Source organism: Vigna unguiculata, chromosome 8 (genome assembly GCF_004118075.2).
Source record: "Vigna unguiculata cultivar IT97K-499-35 chromosome 8, ASM411807v1, whole genome shotgun sequence".
Lineage (NCBI taxonomy): Eukaryota > Viridiplantae > Streptophyta > Magnoliopsida > Fabales > Fabaceae > Vigna > Vigna unguiculata.
The window spans coordinates 37,258,526-37,277,504 of record NC_040286.1 but is presented as its reverse complement, the minus strand read 5'-3'; the positions used below and the strand labels follow the sequence as shown (position 1 = coordinate 37,277,504).

The following is an 18,979-nucleotide window of genomic DNA, read 5'->3' as shown; positions in this document are numbered from 1 at the left end:
TCAAACATTACATTGATAACCAATAAAAACATTAATGCAACAGTGAGGGTCTTAACCTTATTGGGCAGTTATTGATTTGATTTAGTTACATGGATGATGTTTTCGTTTGTTTCTAAAAAAAAGTTAAAAAATTTAGCATTAGGAATTAAAGTATATATCCTATTAAAACACCATGTTTGTCTGCACATAAAGACAAAGAAAAAGATAAGGAAGAAACCTAAACGTTTGAAACTGTTCCTTTGTGACGAAGAAGAAGATAACTTTTTATTTGGAGGCCAACACCTATCTTTTTGCAGCTAAAAACAAATACTCTCACTCTGTATAATGAATTGACATTATTTCTTTATAAAATTAAAAAAGATATATAAGAAGAGTGATACTTTATAATTTTTATCCTACCTCAAATTTATTAACATAGTTAATTTTAATAAATACTTTTGAAGCATGGTTAACTTTAAAACTCTTTAACATGCAAATAAAGAAATTAAGGAAAAAATTTGTGTTTAAATTATCTTTATACTCTAAATTGTACAAGAATAATAAATTAATGCTTTTATTATATATTTTTTGGTTAAACATATATTTACTTAAATTTAACAAAATTTGTTTATAAGAGTAACTACACATATCTATAAGGTTGGAAAACCAAATTGAACTAAAGGTTTTTATGAGAGATTAATTCAAATTTTCACTAAAAATTGAAAGTTAAGACACAAAATCATATTTAATCTTATATTTTTTCCTAAAAATTAATTTAAAATATTAATACTTATATTATTATATTCTTAAAATAATTTGTTGGGTAATCATTTTGTTTGTATTTAGAAATGACAAAAATATTCGCATTCACGAATATTTACACAGATAGTTAGTATCTGCGGATAGCGGGTATTTTAATACCAGTTTATAAACAGGTCGGGTGCGAGTATCATATTACCGTAATCGCAGGTACATGTTATCCGAAAAAAATTAAAATTAAAATGTAATTTATATTTTATTAAGTTAAATTTAATTAAAATTTATATTTTATTTAACTAAAATTAAAATTTAATTTATATTTAATTTAACTAAAATTAAAATTTAATTTATATTTAATTTAATTTATATATTTTTGTAATTTTATTTAATTTTAATTTATAAAATTTATAAAATATTTTTTTAAAAATTCACATGTATGCGGGTATTTCTCGAGTATCCGCCGATTCTAACAAAATCTACGGATATTTTTTAAACTGGTACCTCGCAAGTAAACGAACGGGTAGTGGGTGAATTTTGTTTTTTTAGATTGGGTTACGGGTAGGTATTATTTGTGTCCGACTCGATCTTGTCATCTCTAAGTGTAAATATAATGAAAATTTAAGTAAATTTAATTAAGTTGTTATTATAAATTTTTGATATTGAATTTGCAATTATTCAAGTTTTTCATTTAATTGAGTTGATGAGATTATTACCATAAAATAAGGATGAGAAAAGAAAGGGCAGAGCTCAATTTTATTATCCCATACTCATTCTTTAATAAAAAAAAAAATCAGACACATTTTCATCCCCATATTTTAGGAATATATAATTATTATAATTACACCACTATCTTTTTCTCCAATCAGCAAACGTAACATGTCTATATCTTCCCTTCAACCTCATGTTGTCTACCTTCTCTTCAACACAAAACAACACTTCATCACAGAGAGAGAGAGAGAGAGAGAGAGAGAGAGAGAGAAAGAAAGAGAATGAGAGAAGAAGGAGTAAGAGAAGATGAATCTGGTGTTAGTTTGTTTGAGACAAAGGAAGCAAGATTCCGAGGATTGTACAAGGTATTCGCAGCAACAATATTTGGCGCTATTTGTTTGATCTGGGTTTACAGAGTGGTGAACATGGGAAGAATCGAAAGAGGAAGATGGTGTTGGATGAGTGTTATGGTCTCTGAGTTTGGTTTTGGATTCTACTGGATCATCACTCAATCTGTTCGATGGAGAATACTCTACCACACTCCTTTCAAACACATCCTCTTAAACAGGTCACACCTACTTTTTCTTCTTCTTCTCTTTTCAGTAACCACTTCCAACATTTTCACAGAAAAGAAAACCTAACTTTAACATTTTTAACCTCACTTTTACTAACTTCATTAATACTTTACTTTTTCTTTTAAACTTTAACGGATATTCATTTTAACATAACAAAATTTAGTATAAGATTTAAATATGTTTATTTTTCTTTAACTTTATACGAAATCTGACATTAGTCTTTTTTAAAATATAAAACTAATTTAGTATTTGTCTTTGTAGATGTATAAATTGATTATTTTAATTAAATTTTATTAAGTTTATTTGACATTTTAAACGCATTTCATAATTGTATTTTAGTTGTTTACACTCTTTAACATATTTTCGCTTCGATATTAATTCAAATACTATCACGCATTTAAAATGTTAAATAAATTTAACAAAATTTGGTTGAAAAAAAGATTAAATCCACACATTTCTAAAATTAAGAGATTGAATTGGATTAAAATTTTGAGGAGAGACTAATTACAATTTTTAGTTAAGAGACCAAAAATATATTTAACCTTTTATTATAATAAGAGAAAGAAAAATATAACATTTATCCTTTATTTCTTAATTTATAAATTTAATTTTTTCTCTGAACTTCGTTATATATTAATATTAATTTTTTCTTTCGTAAAATACGAAGAGTTAATATAAATCAAATACATGCTTATTTTTATAAAATATTAGCAAAATTTAAGTAAAATTATTAAAATCACCTTTTCTTTAAGATTATAAATATTTTTTATTATGTTGAAAAAATATATCAATACTTATTATACTAAACCAAATATTTACTTAAACCCTAAATTTGAAAGATTAAAATCAGTTTTGAGTTGATTTTTCTAATTTAGCATACTATCATAACATATATATTTTTTAAAATGAATTGATAAAACCTGATTAACTATAAATTTAAAAGAATAAAAATATAATTAAACTATTTTTCATTGCATCATTCATCGTATTTATCAATTTCTTTTTTTTCGTCATCCCTCATTTTAAAGTTGAGATGTAGGTCAATATTCATTTTAAACACTGGCTTGGCTTTTATGATGCAATTAATAGTAACTGAACTATTTGTAACTATACGTGTATATTTTATTTTAAAAAAAGTTAATCTTGTGGGGCAACTACCCCCAAAGTCTACCAAGTGCAGCGATAATTAAATAAGGCTTAAATAGTTTGGTCATAGTTTTGGTTGACTTTTTTCACTTTGGTCCTATTTTTTAAATTGTTTTCAATTTGGTCCTATTTTTCGTTATACTTTTTCAATCAACTCCTTTCCGTTAACTCCGTCTAAATTGTTAACGGATGTGAACAGTAACTGCCACGTGTCATTTTGTGATTTTTTTGATTTTTTTTAATTTTTTTTTAATTTTTTAAATTTTTTTAAATTTTTTTATTTAAAAAAATGTACACGTGTCAAGCTCATATTATGCCACGTGTCACAATTAGATTTTTATATTCAATTTGGTCCTATTATTCGTTATCTGTTTTCAATTTGGTCCTATTTTTTTTTTTTAAAATTTAACATTTTTGTTCCTCTCCAAATTGAGACAAAATTTAATTTGTATATATTAAAATGCATATTTTTGTTAAATATTTTAATTTAGAATTAAATTTAGTTTAAAATTAAAACGAAAAAAAGCAATAACACCATTAATTTAAAATTTTAAGAGGTTAAAAATATTTAATTTTAAACCAACTCTAATTTTAAATTAAAAATATTTAATAAAAATATGTATTTTAATAAGAATATTCATATAACATTTATATACAAATTATATTTTGTCTTTGGAGAGGAACAAAAATACTAAATTTTTTTAAAAAAACTAGGACCAAATTGAAAACAGATAACGAATAATAGGACCAAATTGAATATAAAAATCTAATTCTGACACGTGGTATGATATTAGCTTGATACGTGGATTTTTTTTAATTAAAAAAAATTAAAAAATCAAAATAAAAAAAATGACACGTGGCATAATATGAGCTTGACACGTGAACATTTTTTTTAAAATAAAAAAATTTTAAAAAAATTTAAAAAAAAATTTAAAAAATCAAAAAAATCACAAAATGACACGTGACAGTTACTGTTCACATCCGTTAATGATTTAGACGGAGTTAACGGAAAGGAGTTGATTGAAAAAATATAACGAAAAGTAGGACCAAATTGAAAACAATTTAAAAAATAGGACCAAAGTGAAAAAAGTCGACCAAAACTATGACCAAATGACTATTTAAGCCATTAAATAAAAAAGAAAGTTGAAAAATAGATTAAAAAATATATAAAAGAAAACTACCCTTTGAAATTGGGAATTGCCAAGATCTGAGCTTAATCACATAAGACACTGACACCACTCTCAACTCAAAACCTTAAGGCAATGGGTTTAGGTTTATGGGTCTTTATTCTTATATAGTGCTCTACTTTCTCATTTCTGGTCAATGTGGGACTTAGACTTGTTAGGAATCCAAGTGTGAGTCTAAGTCCCACATTGACCAGAATTGAGAAAATAGAGCACTATATAAGTATAAAGACCCGTAAACCCATTGCCTTAAGGTTTTGGGTTGAGAGTGGTGTCAGTGTCTTATGTGGTTAGGCTCAGATCTCATTGGTGTTGTTCTCCCCAGTGAAACCCCCTCTGTAAAACCTGACAAGTGGTATCAGAGCCGATGGTTAATACCGGCTCAGACGAGTGCAGTACCAGTATGGTCCTAGTAAAGCGTGTCCCGTTAAGAATAACGGCGGTACAAAAAAGGGCAGAAAAGGAGTACTCGTGGTTGGGAATGCTTCCGCTGGAGGGGGAGTGTACCAATGTGGTTGAAGGGACTCACCCTTGAGGGGGGAGATTGTTAGGAATCCAAGTGTGAGTCTAAGTCCCACATTGACCAGAATTGAGAAAATAGAGCACTATATAAGTATAAAGACCCATAAACCCATTGCCTTAAGGTTTTGGGTTGAGAGTGGTGTCAGTGTCTTATGTGGTTAGGCTCAGATCTCATTGGTGTTGTTTTCTCCAGTGAAACCCCCTCTGTAAAACCTAACAAGACTCACACTTGTATTCCTAACAATCTCCCCCTACAAACCACGAGTACTCCTTTTCTGTACCGCCGTTATTCTTAACGAGACACGCTTTACCTGGAACCCTTACCTGGGACTCTTGTCAGGAAGACTTTTGATACTAGGACCATAGGACCATACTGCACTCAGTACAAACCACGAGTACTCCTTTTCTGTACCGCCGTTATTCTTAACGGGACACGCTTTACCTGGAACCCTTACCTGGGACTCTTGTCAGGAAGACTTTCGATACTAGGACCATAGGACCATACTGCACTCGTCTGAGCCGGTTTTTAACCATCGGCTCTGATACCACTTGTCAGGTTTTTACAGAGGGGGTTTCACTGGGGAGAACAACACCAATGAGATCTGAGCTTAACCACATAAGATACTGACACCACTCTCAATCCAAAACCTTAAGACAATGAGTTTATGGGTCTTGATTCTTATATAGTGCTCTACTTTCGCATTTCTAGTCAATGTGAGACTTAGACTCACTTGTATTCCTAACAAGTTGCAACCATCACAGTCTGGTAATTATAGTTCTAGATCAATACTATTTTATTTTTCTCTTTCCTTTTCTAATTAAAAAAAGGAATAATAATATTTTGATTTATTTTTAATCCCATCACCTTTATCATTAAAAATAAATTAAAAAAATAAGTAATTAAAAAATTATTGAAAGAAAAAATTAAAAATAAGTAAAAATATATATTATATATATTTTTTTTTCTTTCTCTCCATTTTTAAGAATGTCCTTTCAAGAGAGGATATGAACCAGACAAAAAGTCTACTTTTTTTTTTTTTTTTCAATTTAAAACTCTTTCGACAAAGAGAACAAACAAATTGCTGATTCACTAGACCCCATCTAAGAGAAGGTTAATGTAGCACTCAGTTTCAACAATACTTTACACTATTCCAAAATTATTTACACCTTAAACCAATTACCAAATAGCTTGAAAACAACGAATCACTACTAATCCACCATTATTGTTCATATTTATTTATAGCTAAGAGAATTATAAAATATATGAGATCATGAATCTTAACCAATAATTTAAAAAAAATAAAATTATATTTTTAAATTAAACATAATTTTATTGTTTATTAAACATAAAATTATCAACAGTTAACTTTTTACCAAACTTCTCTACTATATATTATCTTTATTTTACAGATAAATAAATAGTATAAAACAAGTGCCAAGCTATTTAATCACCAAAAACACTAATTTCTACTCCTCTCAAAGAAAAAGCTTTGAAATGATATAGATATTATTTTAAATTGAGTGAAAAACATGAAAACATGATCATGGTTTCTATTTTCTAAATATATAATTGTTTTTAATATATTTAACCAAAATGGTGTCTAGTCTTGTGTCTTTTCTTGTTTTTATTTGTCTTTTTTAGGTTAGAAAATGGACCACTTAAGACTATTATGCATCAAATTTAAGAGATAAAGTTAAAAAGGGAAATTAAATCATCAATAAATCGGATGCCAAAAAGTCAGAAAGAGTGAACTCCCAAGCAACACGATCGCATATACATGCTTCTATGCATTATTGGAGCGATACAATTATCAAAGATGAAGAATTTAATATAAATAAAATGAATATATATATATATATATATAAATTTATTATCTCAAAGTTTGAATATTTTTCATAAATTACAAATTAAGTTATATGTTTCGCATTCTACCATTTCTCGTTTATCATCACTTATTTATGGATTGTTGGGAGTAAAATGACAAAGTAGTAAAAAAATGAACTTTTTGCAAATTTTTTTTTGAAAGATACGGTGAGGAGAATTTACCAGCGGTGGACATTTTTGTATGCACGGCGGATCCAAAACTGGAGCCTCCATGCATGGTGATGAACACAGTGTTATCAGCAATGGCATACAATTATCCTGCAAATAAATTGAACGTGTATCTCTCTGACGATGGAGGCTCTGAGTTAACATTCTATGCCCTCTTTAAGGCCTCCATTTTCTCCAAACATTGGTTACCCTTTTGTAGAAGATTCAATGTTGAACCTAGGTCCCCAGAAATCTTCTTTGCTCAACCCCAAAATTCCAGCACTAGCACCGAGTATCACAAAGCATGCTTACATATCAAGGTAAACCAAGTTGTTTTTACTGTTATGCTGTGTTGAAAGTCTTACATTAATTATAAAGAGACCAATTTACAATAGTCCAAACCTGTACGTGTGTGTCAGAAATTGTACGAGGAAATGAAAAGTGAGATTGAATCAGCCGTAGCAAAGGGAGAGCTTCCGGAGAATGTGAGGAATGAACACAGAGGATTCTCAGAATGGAACCCAAAAACGACAAAGCAGGATCACCAGTCTATCGTGCAGGTATGAACATTATTATTTTTCTGAGAAAACATGAAGAACATTTTGGTTAATATTTGTTCATGGTCATGTTAGATTATAGTGGATGGAACAGACAGAAATAGTGTGGATGAAGATGGATTTGTACTTCCAACAGTGGTATACGTGGCACGAGAGAAACGACCCAACCATCCTCATCACTTCAAAGCTGGTGCTGTTAATGCACTGGTGAGTGATTAAATCACTAACTATATGTGAGAATACAAAAAAGAGAGAGTTCTCTATTATATTTGCTTCAATGTTGATCGTAGGTTTTGTTGTGCAGATAAGAGTATCATCCGAAATAAGCAACGCCCCATTCATTCTCAACCTGGACTGTGACATGTACTCCAATAATGCAGACACAATTCAAGAAATACTATGTTTTTTCCTCGACGAGACAAAAGGACAAGACATCGCATATGTACAATTTCCACAAAGCTACAATAACATCACCAAAAATGACCACTATGGAAATTCTTATCTTGTAAGCGCTAAGGTAATAAAATACTTAGAACATTAACTTAACATGGTGCATGTAGTCACACAAAAAGATGAACTAACTAACTATCGAGTCTGATTTTCTGATACAATTAAAGTATGAGTTAGCTGGCATATGCGGATTTGGAGCAGCCTTGTTCTGTGGAACAGGATGCTTACATCGAAGAGAAAGTCTTTCAGGATCTCACTTGAAAGATTACAAGGTAAACTGGGAGAAGAAGCCTAAAAGAAACAATGACAGAACAATTGATGAAGTGAATGAAGCATCAAAGGCTCTTGCAACTTGCACCTATGAGGAGGGGACACAATGGGGGAAGGAGGTACGTGTGTATGTTTTTGCTTTCTAGATTTAAATCTAAAAGCATTCTATAGTATATTAATTAATACTTGTGAATGTTGCAGATGGGATTAGTGTATGGTATTCCTGTAGAAGACATTGCAACTGGCCTTGTAATCTCGTGTAGGGGTTGGAAATCTATTCATTACAACCCAGAAAGAAAGGCATTTGTGGGTATAGCTCCAACAACCTTGGATGTAGCGTGTCTTCAGCATATGAGGTGGTCGGAAGGCATGTTCCAAGTTTTCTTCTCCAAGTATTGCCCTTTCATTTATGGGCATGGGAAGATACACTTGGGTGTTCAAATGGGATATTGCAATTACCTCTTGTGGGCTCCTATGTCCTTGCCCACTCTTTGTTATGCCATTGTTCTTCCCATTTCCTTGTTTCATGGCATTCCGTTGTTCCCAAAGGTTGTCGTCTCGTCGTTGGAATATAAATTTTGTTTCTTTCTTTGATTTTGTTGCACTCATTTGCTCTCCTTCGCGTTTTTGCAGCTTTCAAGCATCTGGGTCATTCCATTTGCGTATGCATTTCTTGCTACCTATGGCTATAGCTTGTGTGAGTATTTGAGTTGTGGATCCACGATAAAGGGGTGGTGGAATTTGCAGAGGATAAAGTTCATCCACAGAGTCACCTCTTATCTCTTTGGTTTCATCGACACCATGAGGAAGCAACTAGGATTGTCACAGACAAACTTTGTGATCACTGATAAAGTGGTAACTGAGGATGTTCGGAATAGATACGAGCAAGGAATCATTGAGTTTGGAGGCTCCTCAATCATGTTGACCATATTAGCAACAGTGGCTTTGCTGAACCTTTTTGGTGTGGTTGGAGGAATCACGAGGGTTGTAATGGCAGAATTGAGGTGGAGCCAATTGATGGTGCAGATCACAGTGAGTTTATTGGTGGTGATGATGAATTTAGCGGTATATGAAGCACTTTTCATTCGTACTGATAAAGGCTGCATATCATCCTCGATTATGCTCAAGTCCATTGTCGTGGCTTCTTTAGCATGTTACCTAGGAGCTTTCATTTGCTAGTGTCAAAGAGTCAAAGTGCAATGAATAAGGTGTGGTTCATTAATTACCCGAAAATGATATTTTCACTGCTAAATTTTGACAACTTTTTCTTATCACATGAGGTATTATTTTTTAAGTGATTTTAAAATATTAAGAATGAGAAAATGGAAAAATAAAAATCACTTAGGAGATGTCACCTAAAGTTATAAAAAGTTGTCAAAATTTAGTCAAAAAATTATTTTCCTTACTTACCCAATTATACAACGAATTTGGATTGATTTTTATTTGTGTTATTTCTTTATTATGTCTTATAATACATTAATTATCATTAATTTTAACGTTTTAAAATATATTAAAAAGATATTTAAAATATTAATATAATGTTCAATAAAAAACAATACCAAACAAAACCAATAAAGGATCTAGACTCTTGTACAACTGAATTAAGGCTAAGTTTGAGTTCTACTTAGTAAATTCAAAATTTAATATGTTTTAATTGAATTTATACTCTAATTTTTGTGTTAATTAGGTTATATATATATTATTTTGTTTTGTTATTTTATTTATTTATATTTATCTACGTACACTTCATATGTTAAAGTAATATAATTAATTAATATAAAATTAATTATTGACATTTATTATTATTTTTTGTTGTAAACGTATTCAACTAAGGAATATATTTGTCAGAGTCATTAATCAGACTTCTTGTCATTAACGAAACAATATTATAGTCTCGTCATTTTACATTAATAATAATATTAATCATAATCTCACATTTCTTTTTAAGATAAATAAATAAGACATGAGATAATATATCATTTATATGACTTAGCAAACAGAAAAAATAAATAATAAAAAAAATGTACTTATAGAACATTTAATAAAAATTCAATTAAGTATATGCAATTAATAATACATTAATTCGTAATTAGTTATTACTTTGACTTTTAAGTATATGCAATACTTATCTTAGCGTTATTTGAACATATATGTAGCCACTATTAGTTCATGTGTACTGGCCATTGAGGATTTCAAATATTTGATTTAAAATGCAAAATTCAACATTACCGTTTTCCTATAGTTTTGTTTTTTCTATCCTGCCTTATGTAATTTGATGGAAAAACTGTAAACGTAAAATTTGTATATGAAATATTATTATGAATTTTAGTTATTAAAATTTGTGATGAATAGGCACAATAACATTCTAATTATTGTTATTGATTAACCAAAAAAAAAAATTAAAAATTGTCTTTCTAAATATCTTTATTATCTTCTTTCTTCTTCTTCTTTTTTTCTTTTTTCAGAAAATGAGTTTCACCGTGACTCCTATGTGGCTTATTCACGATAGTATTTAACACTTTTTTTTTTGTAACAATTCCTTAATTACATTTATTAAAAATATTACTATAGACAATGTCAACATAATATGTTAGTGATGACTGTAACTCATTATATAGTATATTTTTAAAAGAATTAAATATTAGTATGTTTTAAAACACAATTTTGCTATTTTTTTTCATTAATCACCCTTTAAATTTTTTAAGCAAATAATATTTTATCCCTACTATAACTCATTTTAAACACCAAATAACTAATCTAAAATTAATAAGATTATAGACTGTTTTTTCAAAAATTATAATTAAGAATTTCATTTACTAAATATTAATGTTAACATCACTGTTTCATAAATAATAAAAAATAGCATTTAAATTAATTTTTTTAAATAGTAGTATTTGTTAAAGTTGATTTTAAATTAAAAAAAAGTTATAAATGAATTTTATAAAAAAGGAAAAAGTAAATTTTTTAACAACATATTTAAGCTTTTTCTATTGTATTTTTCCTTTATTTATATATTGATTATTATTATTATAGTTACAAAAGTAAAGTGTTTATGTGATATTCCTCTCTTCATATGAATTCATCCAATTAAGGTATTGAAGAGGCGATAGCATCCATGTGCAACAAAATATTGTTCTATTTATGTTAATATAATAACTTTAACAGATCTATTAGGTTAAATACTTTTACACAATTTTGTTTGATTCACACCAAATAATAAAAAGTTATAAAAGACTATTAAATGAGATGTGTTACCTTTCTGATTTTAAAGGACTAATGTTTAATTTTTCTTTATGGAACCAAAGAGTTTATTTTTCTTCATTTTCCAAATGTCTTAACTTAAATTCAAAACTGTCTATATTCATTCTAGGAATCCAATTAAAAGATTACAAATGTCGAAGATATAATAATAATCTTTTAATTTAAAAACTTAATTGAAATTCTAAATATTCAGGATTTTCTATATTAAACTCAGGATTAAATATGTTTTTATCATTTAACTTTCAGTAAATCTTGAAATTAATTTATTTCAAAATTTTGGACCAATTTAGTCCTTCATATTTTGAAATATGTAGATTTAATCCTTTTAATCAAATTTTGTTAAGTTTATTTGACATTTCATACATGTTTCATAATAGTATTTGACAACATTAAATAAAAAATATGTTAAACAGTATAAACAACTCATACAATCCTAAAATGCGTACGAAACATCAAATAAACTTAATAAAATTTGATTAAAATGACTAAATTCACGTATTTCGAAAGATAAAATACTAAATTGGTCCAAAATTTTAAAATGAATTAATTCCAAAATTTACTAAAAACATATTTAAATCTTAAACTTACTTTTATATTAGTTGTGTTTTATTATATTAAAAGTTAGACATAGATAAGTTTTATTTATGTATTATTCAATTTTTTGTCATGCGAATCATTCACCTAAGTCTCTCTTCTTCATGCTACCACCCACACTCACCTTTTTCACCAATTCCCACACAAACATTCTTTCTCGATCGTCACTATAACAATCGGTCAACACAGCTTTTCAAAATCACTAACTTCTTCCCTTTTTTTCTCTTCACATGTAACTACACAACCATCTCTTTGTTTTTCTGCTTTCTTAATCGCACCATGTTTTTGCCATAAATGGAATAGAAAGTCATATTCAGATCGATGGTTGGGTGTAAATAGCTACCCAGCTAAGGTGGTAGTTTAAAACCATACACTCGTATAAATTAATATTTTATTCAAATAATAATATTTTATTAAAAAAATTAGTATCAAAAGATAGTTATTTGAGAAGGATGGTGTCAAAGTAACTTTTTTCAAATACAAAATAGTCTATTACATGTCAAATCATCTTGACACCTTATATAATATTTTATTGAATTAAATCTTCACATTATACATATAACATGTATTTTTGTCAACTTATATTACTTATCCAAGATTAATGAACACATCCTCCACGTCTTCTAAAATCAAGCGAACATATTCATTTTAGTTAATGGACTACTCATTTTTGTCTACTAAGATACACCGTCTTAAGGAGCTATAAGAGATTATTTACTTAAAGGAACCATTTTGTATACGGTCCAGTCAGATACATATCAGACCTACAGGACGACATGTACTCGACTTGACCGACTAACTCAATTTAACCTAATTATTCTAAACAAAATTAACATGAAATTACATAATTTATTATGATAAATGGGTAATTAAGTTAGCTAACTAAAGTTTAATTAAGTAAGTCCATCGATCTTAGTATAAAAAATATATTTTACGAAATATATGCATTAGTTTTTATTTTAACATCTAACCCGTATCTCAATTTGATATTGAAATGTCTTTTGTAATCTCATTCACGTCAATTCAAGACCTATAGGATGATATACCTGCAAAATGAAGATCGTGGACCCTCACTTAAAACCAGTAATTCTCATAAAAGTATGTGTAATGAGTTGATTAACATGACAATTAATTAACCCGTTTCGCATTTTATCATCAAACTTCATTCTTTTCTTAATGATAAGTCATATATATATATATATATATATATATATATATATATATATATATATATATATATATATATATATATATATATATATATATATATATATATATATATATATTACGTAAAGAAAAAAGTTCCAAAATGACATGGGTTGTTAATGGATCAGTTACCTACTATTCCAAAATGACATGTGATGTTAATGGATCAGTTACCTATCTACATCACCGTAACCAATGATCGGAGGAAACTTTTTATTTTAAGAATACACTGAACATAGAAGATTAGATTGAAATTTTAATAATTCATGACAGATCCTCGTTTGAGGCTATATAAGAAAGAGAATTAACTCAACTCCACATGCACAACAAGAAGACAGAGGAGTGAGTTAGAAGGTGCAATGGGGAGTGGTGAACAGCACTCATTGTTCGAGACTAGGAAAGACAGAGCAAGACACATTCGAAGGCTCTATGCTGTCTCTTTGTTTGTGGCCATATGTTTTGTCTGGGCATTCAGACTCACCCACATACCCGCAAAAGGAGAAGCTGCCCACTGGGCATGGCTTGGTTTGTTTCTTGCAGAACTTTGGTCTGGCATCTATTGGGTCTTTTATCAAGCCCTCCGCTGGAACATGATCTTCAGAACAACCTTTCCCAACACACTTTCTCAAAGGTTCGTCTTTTCCACCTTTACTTCACAACACAACTCATCATTTTGTGGTTGAGTTCTCACTATAATAAAGAGTACGTGTTTGTGTGTGCGTTTGAATTTGGCAGATATGAGAGCAGGTTGCCGGGAGTGGATATCTTTGTGTTTACGGCGGATGCAGCGGTGGAACCACCGTTGCTGGTGATTAACACGGTGTTATCCTTGATGGCTTATGACTATCCACCTCAGAAGTTGAGCGTGTATCTCTCAGATGATGGGGGTTCAGAGATAACCTTTTATGCTCTTTTAGAGGCTTCTTCCTTTGCCAAACATTGGGTCCCATTCTGCAAGATATTTAAGGTGGAACCTAGGTCACCTGCTGCCTTTTTCAACAATCCTGCATCAACAAAATCAGAAGATCATAACTATGTCAAACACTTGGCAACCATCCATGTATGCAACTGTTCATCGTCACTTCTCTTTGTACTTTCATCAAGAATTTTCAAGACTCTGTATATTCCTTCTCACAAAGATATCTACTTGCGTTTTATTTGCAGAAACTGTATGAAGAGATGAAAAGGCGAGTAGAAGATGCAACCAAGTTGGGTGTACCCAGTGAAGCACGCTCAAAGCATAATGGGTTTTCGCAGTGGGACTCGTATTCATCTTCACGTGATCACGACACTATCCTTCAAGTACATTAACTTTCTGAAACTATGTGTTCGAGAGAATTGCATATTACATTACATATAGCTTTAAAACAATGTTTTCGATTGTCCAATAACTTTGATACATGTTTGGTGTTTTTATTTTTTCAGATTCTTCTGCATAAAAACGACTGGCATGGGTCAAAGGATGTGGATGGGTGTATTTTGCCAACCTTGGTGTATATGGCTCGTGAAAAGAGACCTCAGTATCACACCCACTACAAAGCTGGAGCTATAAATTCATTGGTAGTATAAATTGCAACCCTTTCATTTGTTAAAGTCAATTAATTATGCTATGAAAACCTACCAAGTTATAAATATTTGCAAGGAACTTAATTATATATATTTACCTAAAACAACCAAATAGAAACTTAGTTCTACTTCTAGTTAGGTATAAAAACTTATTTTATCCACCCAATGAATCTCAGGGTTGAAACTTTGTTTGGTACTATGAAAGAAATAGGAAACAAGTAATATGACGTTATTATTTACAAATCATATAGAATAATAATGTTTTTCCAACCATTATTTTAATAATTACTTGATAATATGTTATCATAAAAATGTCAATATTCAATATCTGCACAGTTTGCCTAATGATGTGGGTCAGTAACCTTTTACGAATCATGTGGGTCAGTCCTTGCGCATTGAATATGACATAATTTTCTTTGACCTAAATGTAGTTAAGAATATCTTCAACGATCAGCAGAGGAAAAATCATTCTATTTCTGGATTGTGACATGTACTCAACCAATTCACAATCAGTGAGAGATGTTCTATGTTTTTTCATGGATGAACGTAAAGGCCAAAGAATTGGTTATGTGCAACTGCCACAATATTTTGACAACATTGGTAAGAATGATCTATATGGGAATGCTCTATCAGAAACTATGCAGGTGAGTTAGATCTTTTTTGAATGAACATAATTTCAGCGAGAATCATCATACGCAGTAATTTCTTTACTTCAGGAATAAAAAAACAACTGTTATATATCATATATATTAATTAATTTCACACTATCTCTATCACTTGAAGATACACCTCCATGGCGAAGATGGTTTGGGTGGCCCTTTGTGCATTGGAACCTGTTGCTTTTTCAGAAGAGATGCTCTCTGTGGGAAGAAGTTTAATGATCAAGAAGAAAAAAATTGCAATGATGACAGCGAGAAAGAAGTGGTTGAAGTAAACATGCAAAAACTAGAAGAAGAAGCAAAGGCTTTAGCAAGTTGCACCTATGAGAAAAATACTCTGTGGGGGAAAAAGGTGATTTTTATTCATCTCTTTTTCTACTTTCTACAATCACTATAATTAAGTACACTGACATATATATAATTTCTGTTAATGCAGATTGGTCAAGTATATGGATGTCTTGTGGAGGATGTGATAACAGGGTTTCGGATACACTCACAGGGATGGAAATCAGTGTGTTACAATCCTCAAAAAAAGTGTTTTTTAGGTGTTGCACCAACCAACTTGCTTCATACACTTGTTCAACAGAAGAGATGGGCGCAAGGTGACTTACAAATTTTGTTGTCGGAGTTCAGACCAACATGGTACGGTGATGGAAAGATCAATTTATCCCTACTATTGGGATATGAGTACACTATGTGTTTTTCAACCATTTCCTTGCCTATACTATATTACTCCATCATCCCTTCACTATATCTCCTTAAGGGCATTCCCTTGTTTCCAAAGGTAACATTTTCTCATTAAAAAGTCACAGATTTGAAGTTTCTTTTGTTTCTGACGTATGTGGTTTGAACAGATGTCGAGTTCATGGTTGATACCATTCGCATATGTCATTGTCGGAGAAACTATCTATAGTTTGGTTGAAAGCTTGAGTATGGGAGGATCAATCCGAGGTTGGTGGAATGCTGTAAGAATGTGGTTGTACTTGAAAACAAGTGCCTTTTTCTTTGCCTTCGTAGATGGCATGTTGGGATTCTTCGGACATTCAAATTCATCCTTTGTAGTCACATCAAAGACCATAGAAGATGGTGCTGCACAGCGTTACGAGAAAGAGATGATGGAGTTTGGAACCTCTTCTCCTTATTTCACTGTTCTGGCAACACTTGCATTGCTCAATCTGTTCTGTTTGCTTTCAACTTTAAACGATTTGGTCCTTGCCAAAAGTGCTTTTTCTGGAGAGAAAATGGCGTTGCAAGTTCTTGTGTGTGGAGTTTTGGTGTTCATCAATTTTCCCATTTACGAAGCCATTTTTTTGAGGAAAGATAAGGGTAGAATGCCAGCATCTGTTTCTGTTAAGTCTATTGCATTGGCTTTCACTGCATGTGTCTTCTTCAAACTGTTGAAGTGAGTAATAAATTGATGCAGTTTTTGCTTCTTCTGTATATCATGTGATGCCAAGCATGGCTGCAGTTACAGATCATTATTTTCGAACAGTGTTTATCTTAGCATTCAAATAAGTGTAGTACTTTGTTATCGAATAAATGTTTATTTCCTTATTCTTTCATACCTGCAACTTGAACAACACCACAAACACACTTCTCCCCATAATCTACACAGCACCAAATCAAAGACAACAAAAGAGATACGAAGAATACAAAGAATACGAGAACGAGAATTTTGGTAGAAATTTGCTTGTTCTGTAAAACTAGAATTTTTCGTATTATATGAAATTTTTATCATAAATTTGTTACAAAATTTCATAAGAAAATATTTTTTTATAAATTTTAATTCACGGATAATTTTTTCAGTAATTATTTTTTACAAAGTTATAAAATTTACAAATACTTTTTACAAAAATTTGTGCGAAAAACATTATGTATAAAATATTTTGTAAGAGAAATTAGTAATAAATTATTATAAATCATTATTCATAACAAAATTTCTAAATATTTTAAATAAAGATGAAAAAAAATCATAGTAAATATTTGTTTTTTTCGTAATGCATGTGAGGCACAATCCATTTATAACTTCTTAATCATTAACATTCTTTAAAGAAAATAAATCAATATTGTTAACATTTAGGTTGATCCCAAATTTCAAATGAGAAATTAAAATATTTAATTTTATTCTATGTTGATAAGTATTACTAAATAACTTTCACTATTAAAAGAATCCATAAAATATAATTATAAATTTTGTTATGAAAATAAATTTGTAAGAAATTGTTGTCAATCTTTTTACAAAATATTTTATATATATTTTTTACATAGGAAATATTTATAAATTTTACAATTTTATAGAAAATAGTTATTTATGAATTAATTATCTAAAAATTAAGATTCTTAGAAAAAAAAAAAATCTTGCAAATTTTTTTTAACAAATTGCAGAAAGAATTTCTTGTATATGAGAATTTTTAATACTTAGTTAGTGTTTGTAAAAAAGACACTGGATATCGAAAAAAATTACAATTTTTCAACTTAAAATTCAAATCTCTATCACGTGGCCATGTTTTGCACTCCATAACTATGTTAGAAAAGTAAAGAGGAAAAATGTAGTAGTAAAGATCATTGTGATATATATAAGTCATTCTGAAGAATGCCAAGAACCAACACAAGTAAATGTTAGATACAAATTAAAGAAGTGAGAAATATTATCAGATATCGACTGTAAAACGTATGCAATATTAGTTTTTCTTATCTATTTACCATTGAAATAATTTTGATATTTTAATTTTTGTTGTTTGTTTCTACAAGTAAATTAAGGTGAAAACCAAATAGTTTGATATGCAATTTTTTTTTTCATTAATTCTATATTTGATTAATTAGCCTATTTATAAATATATAAGTTTTAACTAATTTGAGTTTTTTTTTTCTCTGGTCCTATTTTTTTGTTAGATGATTCATTTTATCCCTTTTCAAATTCACTAATAAACATATTAATTTTTTTCTAAAAATATATAATAACTATTTTTAACACAAATAATTTATTTTTAATTGATGATGTTCAAAATTAAAATATGATTTAAAAATATATATAATAATTATTTTAATAACAACTTTCTTTATAACTAAATATGTTATATTATTAGTGTTTATAATTTTTTTCTATAATTTCAGAATAATTTCTTTTAAAGTATCATATCCAAACAATCTAATAATTAATTTTAATTAAAAAAGTGTGTTTTATAATGGTAAGCATTAATTTGACGTTTTTACTAAAATCATTTTCCTTAAAAGCACGTATTTTCAAGTTAAACAAACTCATTCATTATCACTTTGATCGTAGTAGGTGAGTTTTTAAAAAATGATATAATATTATTTTATATAAAAAAATAAAAGAAACTTAACAAATACTTTGTAGATAGAAAAAAATATCACTTAATTATATTTCAACTGAGTTTCTAATAAATTATTATGATCTATTGAGTCTTAAAAATTTAAAATTTTTCAATTGAGTCTCTCCGATTATGGTGCTGTTAATTTTGTGATATGTTGTTATCCTTCTTGTGGGTAC

General features: G+C 29.3%; 2 protein-coding genes across 2 annotated transcripts; both read left to right on the top strand.

Moving 5' to 3' along the window:
- The first annotated feature begins 1,649 nt into the window (after positions 1-1,649).
- Positions 1,650-9,585, top strand: LOC114193715 (cellulose synthase-like protein E6). Its single transcript, XM_028083615.1, has 8 exons — positions 1,650-2,014; positions 6,901-7,225; positions 7,325-7,465; positions 7,538-7,669; positions 7,767-7,979; positions 8,080-8,301; positions 8,384-8,731; positions 8,816-9,585. The coding sequence occupies exons 1-8, from the start codon at positions 1,728-1,730 to the stop codon at positions 9,359-9,361; spliced, it is 2,214 nt and encodes a 737-aa protein (XP_027939416.1). The 5' UTR covers positions 1,650-1,727; the 3' UTR covers positions 9,362-9,585.
- Positions 9,586-13,578: 3,993 nt separating this feature from the next.
- LOC114195242 (cellulose synthase-like protein E1) lies at positions 13,579-17,030 on the top strand. The gene is made up of 8 exons (XM_028085641.1): positions 13,579-13,874; positions 13,979-14,303; positions 14,408-14,545; positions 14,669-14,803; positions 15,241-15,453; positions 15,593-15,820; positions 15,905-16,252; positions 16,323-17,030. Exons 1-8 carry the CDS (start codon positions 13,603-13,605, stop codon positions 16,872-16,874), a joined length of 2,211 nt encoding a protein of 736 aa, XP_027941442.1. The 5' UTR covers positions 13,579-13,602; the 3' UTR covers positions 16,875-17,030.
- The last annotated feature ends 1,949 nt before the right edge of the window (positions 17,031-18,979 follow it).